This window comes from Hydra viridissima, unplaced genomic scaffold, assembly GCF_058129835.1.
Source record: "Hydra viridissima isolate aposymbiotic clone 2 unplaced genomic scaffold, HvirCarnegie_v1 scaffold_1, whole genome shotgun sequence".
Lineage (NCBI taxonomy): Eukaryota > Metazoa > Cnidaria > Hydrozoa > Anthoathecata > Hydridae > Hydra > Hydra viridissima.
In genome coordinates this window covers 7,299,440-7,319,248 of record NW_028324300.1, presented here as the reverse complement: position 1 = coordinate 7,319,248, position 19,809 = coordinate 7,299,440, and the positions used below count along the sequence as shown (strand labels likewise).

Here is a 19,809-nt window from a genome sequence, read left to right as displayed (position 1 = left end):
GTAAATAAAATTTATTCGGCCGGATAATCTTAAGATATCCGGTTATTCGGTATCCGGCCGGATATTTAAAACAAGCTATCCGGGACACCCCTGAATGGTACATCAAATTTGTTTAACATTTTGTCTAAATTGAACATGGGATAAAATTAGGAAATTATTTAAGGCGCAATGCTATTATTGTAAAACTAAAAGGTTATTGAGTAACCTCTAAACATTAATTAATTTAATTATCTTTTGCACAATAAATTTTAATGCCAATTGGCACAAAGTAAACTAGTGTGCACTCAGATCAGAGAAAATTTTTTTTTCCAGTGGTTATGTGAACACCCTAATATATATATATATAACATATATATATATATATATATATATATATATATATATATATATATATATATATATATATATATATATATATATATATATATATATATATATATATATATATATATATATATATATATATATAGGTGGGCCGAAAGTTATGATATAAAACCAAAACACTTGTTTCTATATAATTTTTCTCTTACTTTCTGATTATTTTATCAGAACGGCATGAGAACAGCTAACCGTTCTCATCTGAGTGGAGAAAACAGTTAGCTGTTTTCATCACAACACAGAGGTGTATCATCAAAATGTTTTAGCAATTTTGGCGGACTATTAAATGGTATTAATTTAATTTTTAAATCATAGTAATTATTCTAAGTATTTAGGAGGGGTGGTGGTGGGAGTGGGGAGTAGCAATCTAAAACTTGGGTCCTTTGATTTTCCAATAAGATTAATTAAAAATATTTTGACTTTCGCATAAATAATAACTTAGCATAAAAATTAATCTTGAACTTTTAATTACTAGTAAGCTTGATAAAACTATTGCCATTTTATCATAAATCTTTTATTAAAGACCGAAAAATCCTTGTTTTACATGTTTGTGAGTAAAAAATTAACATATACAGTACTGTGAATATGTTTTAGACCACTTACATTTTTTCAAAAAATCCCGGAGAATTCTTCTTTAATATTTAAGTTTGTAGTTCTACATTATAAACTTATTAAAACACATGTATTTCAAATACAAATTTAAGGAAATTATATCATTAAAGAAACCTGAAGGGGCTAGTTTGGGCTGGGTTACTTCATTCAATCGGGAAAATGTGAAGAATATTTTTCAATATATACACCAACATTCTGCAACAACACCACTTCAATCCGTCAAGGATTTATAATGTAGATGAGACAGGAGTTTTAACTGTGCAGGCTTGTCCAAAAGTATTTGCAAAGAGAGGAGACATTTTAAAAGAAAAAGAAGATATTGACGGGCAAATAAATACATTAGAGCCTATAAAAATTTATTTCTCTAATAGTAAAAAAAATTCAAATCAGCTGTACTGTAAATAAATTTTTATAGGCTCTAATGTATTTATTTGCCCGTCAATATCTTCTTTTTCTTTTAAAATGTCTCCTCTCTTTGCAAATACTTTACAATTATTTCCTTAACAGCCTTCTCCACAATTTCTTTATCTGGATCTTGCCAGATTTTTTCTTTCTTGCTGCGTGGCATGATGAACAAAATCTAGAATAAAAATAAAAAAAAACACTAAAGAAAACTTATAACTATAACTTTATTTATTTATTATTATTGGCTTAAATTGAATTACAACAACTATTTCCAATTAATTACTGCACAACGAGTCACAATTATATTATTTACTATACCACGATTCATAAATGAATTATTTATTACATAAAAACACAAATAATTTCTGATGATATAGAAGTTCGGCACTCTGTTGTACCTACGGACATATCCCTAGGTAAAACAGAGTGCCATATTGACAAAAAACGCTGACTAAAAATTTGAGGTTAGGATTTGAGAGATATTAATAACGCAATATTCAAGCAAACAAAATAATGTATTTGTATAAACTAAGAAATATTTTGTAAATACATTATAAGGGCAAAATTAAAAAAGAAAAATGTTAAAAAACTTACGTAAAAGGGTTGTAAAATCAATTTTTTTTCTATCAGCAAAAAGTTAAAACATCTGTACTCAACAGTCAGAAAAGTAATTTTTAAGTTTTAAAATGAAAAAACTACTACAAGAAAGAGTGGTACAGACAAAAAGACTGACCTACAAAATCCAGAAAAAGCTGCAAAAGTGGTTTGTGCATTCAAATAGAATCCTATATTGTCAGTCAGAGATGTTAGTCAACTAGTAGGTTTCCAACATGGATGTTGGAAAAGCCACAGAATGTGCTAAGTTACTGTATAAACAATATCTTAAGAACTTGAAAAGTTGCTTAATCCTTGATGAGAAAACCTACTTCAAATTAGACTTAAAACAGCTCCCAGGTAAAGGATTTATTAATTGTTACAAGTAAAAATGTCTTGTAAAAGTTTGGATAAAAGTTCTTTGTCTGGCAGGCAATTTGTTTATGTGGTAAGAAAAGCAAGCTCTTCATGTCAGATAAGCCAATCAACAGTGACATTTTCATTGAACAGTACCTTTGAAAATGTTTGCTGCTGATCATCAGGATGCATCAAAGTACGAATGTAACAATCATTATTTTGGCCAGATTTGGCAAGCTGCCATCATGCTCAGTTGACAATTGACTGGTTCCAATAAAACAATATCATGATGGTTCCTTGAGAAGTCAACTCTGTTAACTGTACAGAAGTTTGGCTTTTTGAATGTTTGAAGGAAGGTGCTAAAATTTGCCCAGGCTGGAAAATTATATGGTTTTGGTTAATTTTCCTAATATAAAATATCTTTGATTAAATTTTATTTTCTGTCTCAATTACTATTCATTTTTTAACAAGACAGTTCTTAAAATAGATTAACTTTTTAACATTAAATTACTTTGTTATAGCTAGGTCTTGCTGAAATTCCTACCGAGGTTCTTATTGATCTTATTGAAAGAGTTAGAGAGTGTTTTTCAAGCATCAACAACCAGTTAACATCTGAAAGTTTCAAGTTACATTCTGTTATGAATGATGAGCTTAGCAAAACATCATATGGTGCAAAAGTTAAAAAGCATCTTCTGCAACAAGTATTTTATTGTTTATTATTCCTATTTCTTGTGCATCTTTTATTTTTAACTTTTATGTATTTTATTGCAAAAATAAGAATAAAGATTATTTTGATATTCCAGAATGTGCCTATTTTGAGTGCTGCTTTATTAATTATATCTACATTAAGAATTAACATATAAGTAAGATCTCTCCTTCAGTTCTAATTCATTCACTATAATCTTTCAGCATCAACCAAGAATCTCAAAGAATCACAATTATCCTAAAATATAGTAAAAATTTTCTTATATGTAGGTTTAAATTTTGATAACTGGGTTATTCCATATGAAATCAAAAAAATAACAAAAAAAATTTTTTTCACTCTTGTCTCAGAATTGGTTCATTTTTACCTTACTTGTTGTCTATACTAAATAAAGGATAATTGCAGAAATTTTAACTAAAAATACACATGGACTTTTGAAATATATTGAAAAATACAATTTAGTGATAATTTGATGAGCAAGCCAACAACTTTGGCATTTAATATCTTGATGATGGTTTGGGTAATTTTCTTAAAATTTGAAACCCTAATAGATTTAATAGTGCTATTAAGTCCTTAGAGTGATATTTTTGCTTAAAATATCACTCTAAAAACTTAATACTCTCAAAAAATCCCTCATTTATGCAATTTTATTCAAAAATATTGACTTATCATTATTCATTTTTGGAGTTAAAATGTCAATGGGAAAAAGCTTAATTGTATATCATTATTTTATCTTAGTTCTACTGAAAAAAACTGCTTTTTCTTTTTAACATTTGATCAAATTATGCACTCAAAAATGTTTTTAGCCTTTCTAAAAATGTAAAGTTTATAATGAAAGACATTAATGTGTTTTTAAAAATGTTTTTTTAAAATAAATATGGTATTTCATTTTAGCTCCTAAAATCAATAAATTTCAACTCAATAATTTTAAATAAACTTGGACAAGCAAGACATTTCTTGAAACTATCGACTCCTGAGAGCACTATTTTTGAATTCCTTGGGTGAAAATCTATTGGAATCTCAAATATTAGTATTATCAAAATGTTAAATGAATCATAAGGGTGACATGGTATAAATGATTTCGTATGGAATCACCCATACGAAATCATTCATACCATCTCACCCTGTTATTTTCCACACTTTTAATGTAGTTTTCTGTTAGTATATGTACAATATATAATTATCTAAATGTCATTTTGGTTCTGAAATGTTTTTAGAATAAAAGAGAGGCTCTACACCTTGAAAATTTGCTGCATAAGCAAATCCATGATTTTAAAAAGTAATTAGGAGTTATTCTATTTTTTAGGCATCATTGATTAATATTTTAGAAGATATGGGTTGCTTAAGTGATGGTACATCTATTATTGAATTTGGTGCTGGAAAAGGTAAGAGTCATTTTTTTAATTTTATGAAATACTTTGGGTATTTTATCTTACAGAAAATATCTTTAAGTTTTCTTGCTTTCATGCTTTTTAAAATATATATTTAGGTGCTTTTTCACACTGGTTACAAAAAACAATGAATAATAAAAAAGATGTGAGTTTTTATCTTGTGGACAGGCAAAGTAACAGAAACAAGGCATGATTTTAGGATGCTTGATTTTTCAATAAATTTATTATTATTATATAAAATTATTTTTATTTATAAAATAATTACTAAATTAATGGAAAATTTTCATAAATGAATTTAAATCTCTTAATTGATAACTTAATAGTTATCTTTTGTAAAGTTTTATTTTAGTCTTTCGTCATTTTATAATTTAAAACTTTGTGTAAACTAATTTTTGAGATTTTTTTTACACAGTTTGATTGTTATCATAAAGGTGAACTGCAAGGTCCAAGCTTTCAACGTTTGAACATTGATATTCAACATTTAAATTTAGGTGAATGATTTTTATTAAAAGTTAAAATGAATATTTTTTTTTCCAATAATAGTTAAGCTTTGTTGCACTAAGGCAGTGGTTAGCAAATTTTTTTAGAAGAGGGTCAACAACTTTTTTATCAGGTTTTTACTTTTCTGCAACTCAGTGAAGTCTATTACAGAGGAAGAATTTGTTTACTTGATCAAGTGGCTTAGTGACACCCATTGCTTGAGGAAACATCACAAATTTATATTCAAACTTAGAATATGACAGTTACTAACAATTGCAACAAATTGCGGTTGTTCTATATTTTTCTAGAAACTTAAAAGCTGCTAGAAGTGAGTTTTTTAATCTCTGAGTGGCACAATCTTGTTGGTAGTACCTTAACAGCAGAATATAATGCAATACATAAATATTTCTCCTAAAGGTGAAAATCTTTGGATACAACATTCCTAACTATTATATTAACTAATTCATTGCCTCAAGTTTGGAAATGCACCTTTTACAAATGTTGCTTATTATGCTGTGCCTTTTATGGCAGGACTTTTGTCTAACATTTCAATTTTATCATACCTCACAAAAGTTTAATAATTTGTCATTGAGGATATTTCCTTATGATAAATTCTTTCTTGAGGAAGTTAAAATCAAAGCAAATGTGACTGTATTTATTAAAAAATCTCCTAAATTTCAGTTAGGGAATCCTATTTAATGTGTTTGTATAACAGGCATTAATATAAAAAAAATTTGAGGGATAAGATTGCATGGCTTGGTTGTTTTCAGAAAGAATGGCCCTTAGAAAAAAAGCTTCTTATAGGCTTTAAGGCAAGGTATGGCAACCTAAGATCTGTAAGCCAAATCTGACCCAAAAGTTAATTTTTAGGGAACCATCAAGTTTATCTGTAAATATGGAATATAGCCCAAAACTTTTTCTCCATATCTTTGTAATAAACTTGCACCTAACTGGTTAAAACTAAAATTGAAAATCATGGAATCACTTTTTCTCAAAGTTTTTATAGTTTACTAGCAATAAAATGTTCACTAGTAAAATATCACACTTCTAAAAATTCTTGACTTTTTTTTTATATTTAAACAAAATTTCTCAAATGCTTTAAATAAATAGACTATTTTTAGTTCTCAAATAATTGATTAGTTCATAAGATTACTTTAAATATTTAGTTCAAGAGGTTTTTTTTAAATGTAAGTGGACTAGATTTAATTCCACATTCATAAGCAGATAAAAAACATGATGTTAAAAGAATGCTTTTTCATACAAGGGTGGCCTTTTATATACAATAATAACTGAAGCAAATTATTTATTGAAGAATCACATGTGAGCTTGTTTTTTTGTTTGTTTTTGATTCCAGAAAAAGTTGAGTCACTATCTAACTCATCACAAAGAATTGTAGGTATTGGAAAGCATCTATGTGGAGCAGCAACTGATCTTGCTCTCAAATGTCTTTTTGATTCTTCACATAAAATAGCAGAGGATTTTTATCAAAGGTTTGTGTCAAGATTTTGTTGAAATGATTCAATGTTTTTATTTGTTTTTAAAATGGCCTTTTTTTTTTGCCTTAAACTCCAAAGCTTTACGTAAATTTGAACTTTCACATTTTATACAAACAAATTAAAACTTATTGAATTGAAAGCAAAAGCTAAACAAATTGAGAGTATAAAAAGATGAGTATAACATCTTTTTCACAGGCACTTATATGAACATTATAATTTTGTATTACATTTTTCCTTAAACATTTTATGTTTCAAGTGCAATTTATTGAAGTCACAATATGAATTTTGAAATTGCACTTAAACATAAAAAAAGTTGAAGGGCAGTCATTTATTTTTTATATTTTCCCCAAAACTTTTTAATAAAACATGATTATCATCAAATTTTCAGGAATTATAGCTTGATATTTGGCATATCAAAAAATAAAAACAAACTTTTATTTTCTCTAAAATATTATTTAAAAAATACTTCATTAAAAAGCAGTGCAGCAGAAAGTTTATGGACAGCAATAAAGACCTCTGTAATTATTGTCTTTGCAATCAAATTAATTTGTGGACTTTTTTTTTTTTTTGTTTATTAAAGTGAAGTTTGAGATTTATTTTACTTAAATACAAATGGGAAAAGCAAAAGAAATTACTTCTCCAGTGGAAAAATTGATATTACGTGCTGTAGAGTGTAATATTTCAATTCATCAAGTTTCAACTGAATCAAATATCTCCAAAAGTGCTGTTTGAGCCATTTTAAAGAAATATAGTCAAATGTAAAGTATTAAGAACAAACCAGGATCAGCTTGGTCAAGAATAACAAGTAAAAGAAAAGAGAATATTGGTAAAATTATGTTGTAATAATCCAAGGAAAAATGCTGTCTAATTGAATATACAAACAGCAAAGAACTATTATGAGAAGTGTTCTATTACAATAATGAAAGATAATATTAGGTGTATTTTTTGAAACTGTAGTGTGGACAAGAAAATTGAAACTTTTTTTGATCTCAAGAAAATTTGAGTTCTCGTTTGACCCAAAATCCTGATCTCAATCCAATTGAGAATCTATGGTAACTTGTTTACAGACAATTAACTAATTGAAAACCAACAAATGTGAATGAATTATTCAAAATGATTCAAAAAGAATTGCAAAAAATTCCGCTCAATTTATTCATTAAGTCAGTAGACTTTATGTTTCACTGACATCAAGCAGTGATTAATTTTATGTGTTACCCTACAAAGTACTGAGATAAGAGAATTTGAAATTTTAAAAATATACCTATTTTTTAAAAATCTTGTCTACAATTTAATTTAAATATGAAATAGTATCAAGTGTCCTTAAACTTTCCACCACACTGCTTTTCAAATATTTATATAGAGTACTTATATTTTCTTTATGAATACAATTTAGGTTATTTGTTTTTTTCAATAAGTAACTCCTCTACATTACTAAATCCAATAAGTATTAAAACAAGCCCAAATAAAAGAATATTTTTTATTACTAAGCAACCACAGAATTGATCCCAAAGTTGGTACCTGCATTGTATTTTACTAGAAAAGTTCCTAATTCTTCTTTTATTTGTTAATAAAATTAAATAAGGTAGAATCATTTCTATTGAAGCATTCAAACTGCTTTGTGAAAAGGGAAAGATATTAAATAATGTCATATAGATAACACATTCTCCAAACTGGAAAATATGTTAGTAAAGATAAAGAAGGAAGTATTTTCAATCTCATTTGTTTTATGTTTGTTGTGTGTAATAAGTCAGTTTTAAAAGCCTTTCCCAAGGTTTCCTTCAATCAAACATGGTTAGTAACCAAAGGTTCAGGAAGTGTAACAAATTTAGCAAATGCTAGGTTTATTGTTTAAATTATTGTTACAACAATACTGAAAATCCACTTAAAAGAAACTTAGCAATCGGTTATTCACAGTGAGACAAAATTGTGTTTCATAGGTTTTTATAATTAGAAATGTTACTATTTAAGAATACAAGTCATAAAAAGTTAATATCAAGCGTCTATCTTGCATATTTATTGTTAAAACCTAAAAATCTATAGAAAAAGTATGACTATAGCAGGATTAGACCTTTGCCATTTCTAGACAAAGTAAGAATAACTTGCTAATTTTGATTTCAAATTCACTTGATATACAAGTTAGGATTATTTGCAATTTTATTTAGGGTTATTTGCAATTAATTCTTTGTTTGTTCCTATAAGTTCAGCAAATGTATCTTCATTTGAAAAGGTTTGTTAAGCAGTGTTACTGTCAGTTGATGTTCCTAATCCTCTACATATTTAGTAGTTAACAACAATTTTCCCCTATCCATAAATATCCATAAATATCCAGTTGTTTTGTTATCCTTAAATAGAATATTCAACAATCTTTTGCATAACCAAATTCCAGGAAAACTTTTAAGTTGTAATAAGGGATATGCATTGCTATTATTTTTACTTGCAAAGAGTATTATGAAGCTGGATTTCAAGTTTGTTTCACCACCATTTTTAAAATTTATTTTATAGCAAAATGCAAAAGAATGAATTTGATTCTGTAAAGGAAGAATCTGTAAAGAAATTTTAAAAGAGAAAGTGATTAAAGTAATTCCAATTAAGTTAAGTTAAGTTAATTCACTGATAGCATTTTATCATTAAGACAAAAATAGCATTAAAAAATTTTAAGAAACTCTCATGAACTCTATTAATACTGGTCTCAACATCTATGACATACTTAAATATACAGTGTCCTTCAAAGATAATCATATGCAAGCATTTACTAGAGTCTCAATATCTTTACAAGTAATTGATTAATTTTAAAAGAATTTTTCAATTGATAGAGTATTAAAATGAAGCATTACTTTTGTAAAATAATTTTATTATTTTTTTGATTATTCAAAATTTGATTATTCATTGAATTTACTAAATTCTGGGTGACTTTAAGACTCCTGTTTTTCCTAACTTCTGAAAGCTCTCTTTTGAGGTCATATTTACTTTTGGAGGGTTTTTTCAGAAGGCTTGAATGATAGAACCTCAAAGGTGTTTAATGGGATTCAAACTAAGGTGGCTAGTCTGTCTTTTTTCTTAAAATTATGAAATTGAGGTGGCCAGTCTTTTTTCTTAAATAAATTTTTAATGATCCCTGTGTTATGGTTTGGATCATTATCCTCTTGAATGGTGGATTTTTGTCCTAGTCCCAATTTTCTTGCTGAATCTTTGAAGTTACTTTGCAAGATCCCAAGATATTCTCTTTGTTATGATTCCATTGATAAATTGGTTACTGACCAAAGAACATGCTAATATGTTTTTTTTTGATAATCTTTCAATTGCAGACATAGTAGAAGCTATTCCAATTTCATTTTTAGATTCTGTTTGGATTTTTGGTGCACTTAATGAGGGATCTATTTTTATTTTCTTAATCATTTTCTTTTCTTAATTATTTGCCATTCCTAATAACTGTTGAAATTTTTTTGGGACCTACTACTACATTTATGTGTGTGTGTGTGTGTGTGTGTGTGTGTGTGTGTGTGTGTGTGTGTGTGTGTGTGTGTGTATATATATATTTATTACACACACACATATATATATAAATGTGGTAGTAGTAGTAGTAGTAGTAGTAGTAGTAGCAGCAGCAGCAGCAGCAGCAGCAGCAGCAGCAGCTAGGTACATCATTTTACTTTCATTTAAGATTTTTTTCAATTATTAGGGCAATTTTTAGATTTCTTTTAATCATAATACATTATGAATTCCATTCCTCAAAACTCATCAGAAAGTGAAGCTGATTCACTACCTAGTTCTCCAAAAAAAAAAAAACAACCTACAAGCAATGAGAACTTGACTGCAAATTACAAAATTTAAATGAAGTCAAAGAATTTTTGAACAAAGAAAAAAATTGGATTTTTGATTTTCGAAACAAAACTGAAGAAGGTCAAAAAGATTACTACCGATGTAATCTTATGAAAGTTAAAGGAACTCAATGTGCTGCAAGCATTTATCTTTTGTATGACAGTTTCTCATCTAATGTATTATTATACAGAACAACCTCACAACACATGCATGATTCTATTGAGACTAAATAAGGAGGTAAACTTTCTGAAAAAGTTCAGTTAGAAATCAACAGAATTTTTGATTTGCAAATGAAACCCAAACAAGTTCATGACTATTTGGCCAAAAATGACTTTTGTGTACCATCTCAAGCACAACTGAATAACATCCTTGCAAAATTGAGAAAGAAAATGTTTGGAGTGACTAACATCAGTCTAGGTGAATTGGAAAAGTGGCCTATTGAAAACTCTTCAGTGCCAAAAGATGAACATATAGCATTTATTATGTCCTATATAGTGACATGATGAAGAATTCCTTTTCAGATTCTTTACTTCAACCAAACATTTGCTTAGTCTTGCTAAAGATGCAAAGATCATCCATGCTGATGTTACTTACAAACTCATTTGGCAAGGTTATCCAGTTTTTGTTGTTGGTACATCTAATTCTGACCGCCATTTTCATCATTTTGGCATAGGAGTTTGTATGTCTGAAAAAACTGGAGATTTTACATTTTTATTTGAAGCATTGAGAAAAGATGTCCAAAATATTTTTGAAGTTGTTATTACTCCTGAGGTTTTGGTTTCTGATGCTGCTCAATCCATTCAAAATGCTTTTAAGTTAGTTTTTGGTGAAAAACAAAAAATTGTGATGTGTTGGGCACACATGTACTGAAATGTTTCACAGAAAATTAAATCCATGGTGAAAATAAAGAACAGAACATCAATTTTGAGAGATATTGAAACATTACAAAGCTTATCCAGCCCAGAATCTTTCTTAATTGCCATCAATCTGTTTTTTAAAAAGTGGGATGACCAAGAACATTTTTTTTTTACTTTACTTCAAAACAGAGTGGGTCAACACTAACTCCAATTGGTATGAGGGTTTTAGGCATTTCACCCCAACCACTAACAAATGTCTTGAGTCATGCAATAGAGTAATTAAAGATGAGCACACCTTTCATGAACATTTTCCTATCACCAAGTTCAAAGTTGTTGCTTTGCAGATGGTTGAAAACTGGTCTTTTGGTTACAAAATAATCTGAAGTTGTTTTCAAAAATAGCAACAATCAGTTTGGCTACCAAGACATCAGACATGTAATTAAAAAAGAAGACATTTTGATCTACAAGAATTATAATCATGCCACTTTGGATGAATTTGTTAAGAACCAATTTGAAATTTGGGTGGTTCAGATGAAAGATGATAATTGGCGAGATGCAAAATGTACTTGTCCTCATTTCTTAAAAAATAACTCCTGTAAGCATTCAGTGGGAATAGCAATACGTTTAACACTGTACAATCCACCTCCTGAAGCCAAAAATATTCAAATGCACCAAAAAAGAAAGAGAGGTCGTCCAAAAAAAGCTCGAAAAGCTTTACTGATTCAGTGAATATTTTCTGATGGTTATCTGTAACCCTGATTTAAATCTATTGGATAAAGTATAAAGTTTATGTGAAGTTTAGCTTAGAAGAAGTTTATGTGTTTATGTGAATAAAGTTTACTACTAATATATTATAAAAAGCAGTTTTATGTGTTATTGGATGCAAATGATAATGAATAAAATATGATCTTAAAATGAATAACAATTGTCCCTTTAAAAAGATAATTTTTTAAGCCATAGCTGATTTTTGATTCTACTTAAAATTTTTTTAAAAAAACAAGTATTTAAGATGAGTTAAATATTCTTTAGGATAATTATGAGATCAAGTTTTTACTGTTTTTGTAGAGAAACTGGGCTTCTAGAACAACAACAAACAACTTGTTTAAAGTCACGAGTTCACTCATGTCTGTTTGCCCTTTGCTGTTATCACCGTTGTACCTGGCCTACTTACATAGGAAGAGATTTCCTTATTCGCAAAGGTTTTGGTGCATATGATTTTAACATAATCACTAAATTAGTTGGTTGGGCTACATGTGGATTTTCCAATCATAAAAAAAGTAATGTTTGTTTTAATAGTATTTAGCTTTATTTCAAAATGCTTTTGTCTTTATGTAAGTAACAGCTTATGTATAGTTTAAAATGTAAGTAAAACATGGCAAAATAAATTAACATCTAGGGAATCAACTAACTGGGAATTTTTACTGTGTTTTCTTTAGGAATATTTTGGATATTTCTGATTTTTAATGATTATTGGTTTTGATTTTAACCATTTACAATTTAAAAGTTAACAGGATCAAGTTAAGCAAGTTTGTTTTAGGGCCAAGTATAGTATAGGCTTTTAGTTTTATGGAGCCAACTTCTTCATCCAGTCTGGCTTCTTCTTGAAACTGTAGTGTGGACAGGAAAATCAAAGGTCTTGAGATCCTAGAAGTGAATTCTGAAGAGGTTCTTCCTGACTGGTTGATGACAATATTGTCTTCTTTATTAAAGGCAATGATCTGATTTTTAAAAATCTGTTTATTTCTCCTGGATAAAGGCAATGTTTTTTTAGTTTTACAGTCACTTAAAGCTTTTTGTGAACAATTTGGTTACTGGTCTGTGGAAAGATAAAGTTTTTCAACCTCTAATGCTAGTGGTAGTGTAATGAAAGAATACGTAAAATCTGAGAATTTTTTAACAGGAAATTTTTTTAAATAAAACATCAGTCTAAAATTTCTGTTTATGTCTTAAAGCTGTGTCTCATTTATTTATTACATAACAAAAAATTACAATTAGGGTTTTCCTCTGAGGTATGCATGAATCTTTATCTTGATACTGATCTTCTTCTTGCGCAAAACAGATTCTGGAACTTTTTCACACTCTCTCTCCCATGATTTCAACAAAGCTTCAGCAGTTTTAATTATCAAGAGATACATGTCTAAGAAGTCACATTTCTTAGACATGTATCTCTTGATAATTGCCAGAAATACTTGATTGGTCACCATTGAGGGCAGCTTGGAGGATTCAGCTCTTTTGGGATGAAAATTAACTCTTTGGCATTCATCCAATCAATTGTGTGTTTGGCGCAATGACATGAGGTGAGGTTTGGCCAGAAGATGGTAGGACCAATATGGGACTTGATAAAAGGTAGCAGACATTTTTGCAAGCACTCAGAGACGTAAAGTTCCTTGGTCATTGTCTAAAAAGTGACAAATGCCTTTGACTTATGGCCACAACTGCATATCGCTTACCATATCAAAAATTTTTTACATAACTTAACAGACTTTTGAAACTTAAACTTGCTGTGAACACCAAATTGCTTGTTTGAAACATAAAATTGGTGACCTGGGATCTGTTTTAAGTCAGTTTTGATGTAAGTTTCATTGTCGATGATAAGACAGTCATTTTAATTTGTCATCACTAAATCAAATAATTTTCTTGCTTGCTTTTTAGTAGCCAAAATCTGTTTCTCATTGTGATTAGGCACTTTCATGACTTTAAAATATTTCAAATTACAGAATTTATGCACTTTCATCACAAATGATCTTGAAGTTCCGTATCGTTAAGCTCAAGTTCTGTATAATAGGCTGGAATTTTGCTTGAATGATTGCTTTAAGTTCTCAACTAATTTCTTATTGAGGAATCTTGTTTTCTCCTAAACCTTTCTTCTGTTGAATAGTTCCAGATTCCCAAAATCTATGTATCACACATTGGACTGTTGATCAAGATACTTTGGTTGCCTTTGTGATTAAAAAATGTGAAGCTCTTGGAATTGAAATAAATTTGTGCAGAACTTTTTCACAAGCTTTTTCTTGTTTTGACAGCGTTTTAAAAAGTATGAAAAATTTCTTTTAAAATCCTTTATTTTTTCAATAGTTAAGACACATAGCTTTAATTTAATACGTAAACTGAAATTTTAGACTGTTGTTTTTTTTTTTTAATTTCCCGTTAAAAAGTGCTCAAATTTTACTTAGCCAGTCTTTACCCTTTTTAGCAGCAATCTTATCATTGAGTTCCTTATAAAATCTTTCTCCTGCTCTTCAGATTTTTGTTTCAAGACCCTTCATTGATTAAGAATTAATGCTCCTAGTTAATTATTCTTTTTTCAAATCTAGTTTACAAAGGAGTAGTAATACTGTATGAGTTTTCTAACAGTTTGATTGATGGCTTGCAGTTTTTGCTGGTTTTAACCCATGATTAGTTAATACTCACTTCACTTAAGTTGTGTCCAAGATGACAAAAGAAGTCTTATCTCAACACTGAAAAGGAGGAGGAGATCAAAGGGTTTCTCTACTGCAAGATTTCAATCATTGGTTGTTTTGTTTCCACTTGTTTTTAGCAAATCAACAGTTAGACTAAGATTTTAACAGCCATGACCTTGACTTGTTCATGGTTGTTAAAATCTTAGCCTTGGCTTTTATATTGGAGGTCAAGTATTTAACCTTACCATTTTGCTAAATAGTTTTAGACATTTTTCTAGTTTTATTATACTTTGCTAAGTCTAATATAAAATAAATAAACAAGTTTAACTATATTGGCACGGTTTATTGGTGTAGAAATTTTAAAATTCCATTTGTAGTTTCAAATTTGTATAATTACATTTAAAACAGTGCTGAAAGTTAAATACCCATATTATTGTTGTCAGCTTTCTTTGAAAAGCTTCACCAAGCTACAAATCAAAAAAAAAAAAAAATAGAAAACATCCAGATATGGGGATTTTTACCTGTGATCCCTCAGGCTTATCTATTTGGTCTGGTTTTCTATCATGAAGAACATTAAAGCGGTTAAGAAGTATCTGAGATTGAAAAAAAAGTACTTTCTTGACTATTTTTTACTTTGTCTCAAACTTTTGTGATAATCTTTTTAGTTTGTCTTAAACTTGTGAATTTTCTTTGTGTTGATCTTTGTCTGGAACTTATGCATTTAAAATGGAAAAAATTTGTGGTCATTGAATAGCCAGCTCTGACAAACTTCTAATAAATGAAATGTTTTTTTTCTTTCCTCTATGAATACCAAATTTTTATGGTTCAATCTATAATGTTTAATGTTCTTGTTTGATACATATTCACAGCTTCACTTAAGTCATTTGCCTTTTTTTATATGTTTAATAATATTGTTAACACAAGTTTTTATACTTGTGTTTTATGTTTTCTTCTTGCATCAAAAAGGTATTTTTGAAGCAGAAAAGTTAGGCTTTGTGCATCCAGATACTTGCATATTCAAGTAGATAAAGCAATTACATTTTTGTTCTCCAAAAGTTCTTTTGAACAGTTCTAAAAATAAAGCTGAATTATTTTTTTTTGCTTACTATAACCTCAAAGTGTTGATGTGTTTCTTAAAATTTAACAGTGGTCATGAACATGAACAGTGATACAGTGGTCATGATGTAAATGAACATGCTGAGTTCTCATTTTCTTAATCAAGCACTTTCTTGCTCTTAATGTTTTCTTGGATTAGCATAACTAACATAAACAGTTAAACAAATATAAGTTTTCTTTCATAAATTTCTAAATCTCATGTAATTATCTAATTGTGGTTTTTACAGCAGTGTATTATTATTTCTTGGTGTATTAATATTTCTTGGTGGTATATAGAACTTAAAGATAATGTTGTCAATGCATATCTTTATATTCTATGCAAAAGTTATGTTTTCTTATTAGATGTTTCATTTATTCTTTTATAAGTGCCAATAAATGGAATAAATAGAACATTATAAGTAGAGAAGATAAAACTTTTACATAGGATTTTTGTTTTTAGTACCTAATGTATCTGAAGTTCTTAACACTCCCACTCCCACTCCCACTATTGGTGATTTTAAAGAGCAAGAAGTTAAACTTAAGTATAGATTTTATTTTTTACTTATGGTCCTGGATTCCTATTTAAAAAACCTAAGTAGTTTTTTTTTAGTTTTTAATTAAAATTAAAAACTCTTTTTTAGGTTTAGTTCAGATGAACAAGCAGACATTGGTGTTATGTGCAAGCGAATTATTGATTATGGTCGAATTGAATATGTCCATTTCCATGGCTACAATGCTGAACTTGTTCATTATATCAATAGCAATATTACACCTGAAAATATTGCTTTAAAAATAACCAAGCATTAGGAATCATTTAAGCTTTCTTTCTTTTTTCAATAATAAATGGCTGTAAAAGTTAATGTTTAATGATGACTAGCAATTTAATGATGATATATTATTGTTAAGTTGATTTACAAAGTTTCTCTTTTCATTTTTACCAATAAAAAAAAGTCCCATTTTTTTCATTTCACCAATAATTCACTTTTTTTTTTTTCATTTCACCAATATGCCACTTTTTCAAATGCAAAATTTTCACTTCATTCTAGTAAAGTGAGAAAACTTTGTTAAAATAATTATTTAAATGCTTTTGAGCTGTTTTGAATAAATAGTTCTAAACATTGCAATCATACTTAACATTTTAAAGGACTAAATTCTGAGCTGATTATCATATTTCCTTTTTAATCAGATTAACTACTTAACTACTTTAATGGCTTAAATCTAATATTTCCCATAAGGTTAAAATAGTTAGTGAATTACAGTCCCTGGAAGCTATCTTATATGAATTTAAAAAACGAATAAGGGTATTAAATCTAGAAGCTGTATGAAAAGTATTTCTTTTTAGGGTTAGCTAGTGTATTGAGTATGTTCTTTTTTCACTATATTTCTAAAATAGATACACAAGATGCTTTGAATGAAGAGTATATATGCCTATTATGTGCCTATTTGTTCTATTTTCTGTTTTTGTTTAGGTTAATTTAAAAAATTTTATGCTCAAAGACATACAATAAATGTGTAACAGTTTTCATCATCAATGAGTGTTACTTGTACTCTTATTAACAATCAATCTGTAAATGAAACAAGAGAAGATGAGAAATTTAACAAAAGTGCAGTTTTTTCTGCTGCAATTGATGAAGAGGTTGTTTTTAAATTTTTTAAGATATTTTAAAAAATACATATAAACATAAGTTGCCTCTGAAATAATTGTTGCAACAAAAACAAGAACCCCATTAAAACTTTGTGTGATGCCATTAAAAGTGCTGTACTTGAAGCAAAATATAAATATAACTTTTTTAAATCAAATTTATTAGGTACATGTTAGATAATTTTTTCTATTGTATTTTTTATTTTATTTTTAAATTTTTATTTTTTGCACACATTTAGGTTACTAGTCAAAATGAAGCAAAAAGAAGAACACCTTCTGAGTTGCAACTTAAATTAGGTATTTGCACATACATATACTAAAAGTATTTCTATATACATATGGAGTGTAACTTGTGTATAACACATACTAAGGGGAAAAAGTTCACATTGAAAAATAATGTAAAGTAAAAATTTTAAATTTACAAACTCATCTAGTTAAGCATGTAACGGTTTTAAAAATTATGTTTGGTATTTTTAAATTTTCTTCAAATTATTTCATTTTCATAGACTTGGACTTTAAAGTAGAACCAACCTCGAAATTTTAGTAAAATTTACAGTTCAATATCCCTTTCTAAACCATTACATAACAATTGACTATTTGATTTTGAACCATTTTGATCAAAGCTGTTGGGTGGGCATACTAAAAATGTAAGCATAAATCTAGATGCCATTTTCATCATTAGTAAGTTTTGCATAAAAAAAAAGATATTTATTGTAGAAAATACCTGCTTGCACTCAGTTGTTAAACAATTAAGGTATCAAGCAGCATTCAGATACTGAAGATCTTATAGAATTTTACTCTAGTTGCTACTAGCAGCATATTCTCAAAACTCATAACCAATTTTCAAGTCTTGTTATCCAAGCTGGGACCTCTTTCTAAAATCCATTTTAGTTTATCAAAAGTTTTCAAATTGCCTCAAAGTTATTGTAGTTTTAAGATTTTTAATATTCTTTTGACTTATCTGCATATTTCAACTTTTTTAGTTATATTCACACAACTACTAGAAAGTTCCTTGCAAAATGTCCAATTTTTTATTTTTAGTTATTTTGTTACTGAGTTAAAGTTTATAAAAGAAAAATGTTCTATATATGTATTCATTTTTTTTTTTTTTTTTTTTTTTTTTTTTCTCTATTTAAAAAAAATATATATTTACAAATTTATCTATTAATAAAAAAATATGGTAATTAGTAAATGATGCATTGCAGGGTAAGTAACATATGTGGCAAAATTTTTTTGGGAAATCAAAAGACTATCCCATTTCCATAAAAAATAAAGTACGTTTTTATTTAATAAATTTTTAAGATTTAATAAAAAAGACAAAAAGCGTGAGATTAACCATATTCTAAAAAAAGTATATAAGATAATATAAATAATAAATGTTTTGAAAATAAAAAATGACAGAAATGATCTATGTCCATAGTTAGTTAACATAAAAGATTCATCTATGTCCATAGTTAGTTAACATGAAAGATTCACCTATGTCCATAGTTAGTTAACATGATCTAAGTCCAACAGTTTAGGCATCTAAAATTTTTTCAAAATACAACCTGTTTTCTTCATCTAAATACTGCATCATGGCTTGGAGGATCTTGTCTTTTTAAATGGTAACACACTTAGAAGATATTGAAGATCTCCATTCATAATTTTTTCAAATTGTACTCCTCATTTAAAAACTTGACATGCTTGTAATAGGTTACTAAAGTTTTTTCTTAAAATAGATGAATCCTGGACTGTCTTTTGTCTCTTTAAACCAGACAATCAGGCTTATTCCCAACTTATATATATCAAAAAATGAAGCCAGCGCAGTGTTTTTAACTATTTGCCTGTCATGAAAAGTATACTTGAACTTTTTTACTCCTCCAAGTTTGTCTTTAAAAGTGGCTAAACTAGCTTTTTTTTTTTTTAATCAAAAAAAAGGTCACCTTTAGAGGGCTAAAAGCAAAAATGTCTAGAAATATTTTTTTCATATTTTTTTGAGGTCTCTTTCACCAATAGGAGCTGTGAAACTAATAGTTGATTGCCTTCTGCTATTGTTTAGCTCATTATAACTCCCATGTCGAAATCTTTGGATGTGTAGGGTTTGCATTAGTTAACTTGTAAAAGATATTGAAGAGCTTTTTTTTCATATATAAAACATCAGGGTAACTAAACTTACAGTTACAAATGGCCTAAGATTAAAAAAAAAAAGAAAAATGAAAACCTAAAAATCAAACGAGAACACCAAACGAATAGGCAAAAAATATTAATTACAAATTTACAGAAAGTAATGATATATAGCCCATCTGTAGGTGGTTTTTTTTATATCTTTTTGATTGTTTTACTGGTCTCATGCATCTCCGCTTATTCTTTTTCACTTTCTATTTTTCTCTTAAAAATTGTTTTTTTAAATTTTTAATGGCAAATAAAACCACAAACCAAAGTGTGAAATAAGAATAATAACTTGAATGATAAGAATGATCATTAATTATATTAACAAACCAACTAATAAATTATATAATGTAAACAATCCATGCCTAATAATCATTTTGGTGTAAAAAAATATATTTTTTACTTTTTGGCACTTAGATCACTTAGCCCCT

At 28.1% G+C, this 19,809-nt stretch overlaps 2 protein-coding genes across 3 annotated transcripts in view; both read left to right on the top strand.

Moving 5' to 3' along the window:
• The window catches only part of LOC145187399 (tRNA:m(4)X modification enzyme TRM13 homolog), a 38,517-nt gene extending 22,011 nt beyond the window's left edge, over positions 1-16,506 (top strand). Inside the window, exons 6-13 of the mRNA XM_090084190.1 lie at positions 2,868-3,047; positions 4,356-4,434; positions 4,539-4,627; positions 4,853-4,931; positions 6,275-6,410; positions 12,158-12,369; positions 16,049-16,130; positions 16,230-16,506. Of these exons, the coding sequence (XP_089940316.1) occupies positions 2,868-3,047; positions 4,356-4,434; positions 4,539-4,627; positions 4,853-4,931; positions 6,275-6,410; positions 12,158-12,369; positions 16,049-16,130; positions 16,230-16,395 (1,023 nt within the window). The 3' untranslated portion in view covers positions 16,396-16,506. The remainder of the gene's footprint in view (positions 1-2,867; positions 3,048-4,355; positions 4,435-4,538; positions 4,628-4,852; positions 4,932-6,274; positions 6,411-12,157; positions 12,370-16,048; positions 16,131-16,229) is intronic.
• Positions 16,507-17,016: 510 nt separating this feature from the next.
• The window catches only part of LOC149893138 (uncharacterized), a 9,420-nt gene continuing 6,627 nt past the window's right edge, over positions 17,017-19,809 (top strand). The window contains exons 1-2 of one of the 2 annotated variants that reach the window (XM_090084207.1): positions 17,017-17,224; positions 17,470-17,527. In XM_090084207.1, the coding sequence (XP_089940333.1) occupies positions 17,120-17,224; positions 17,470-17,527 (163 nt within the window). In that variant the 5' untranslated portion in view covers positions 17,017-17,119. The remainder of the gene's footprint in view (positions 17,225-17,469; positions 17,528-19,809) is intronic. The other variant, XM_090084198.1, reaches the window with a different exon arrangement.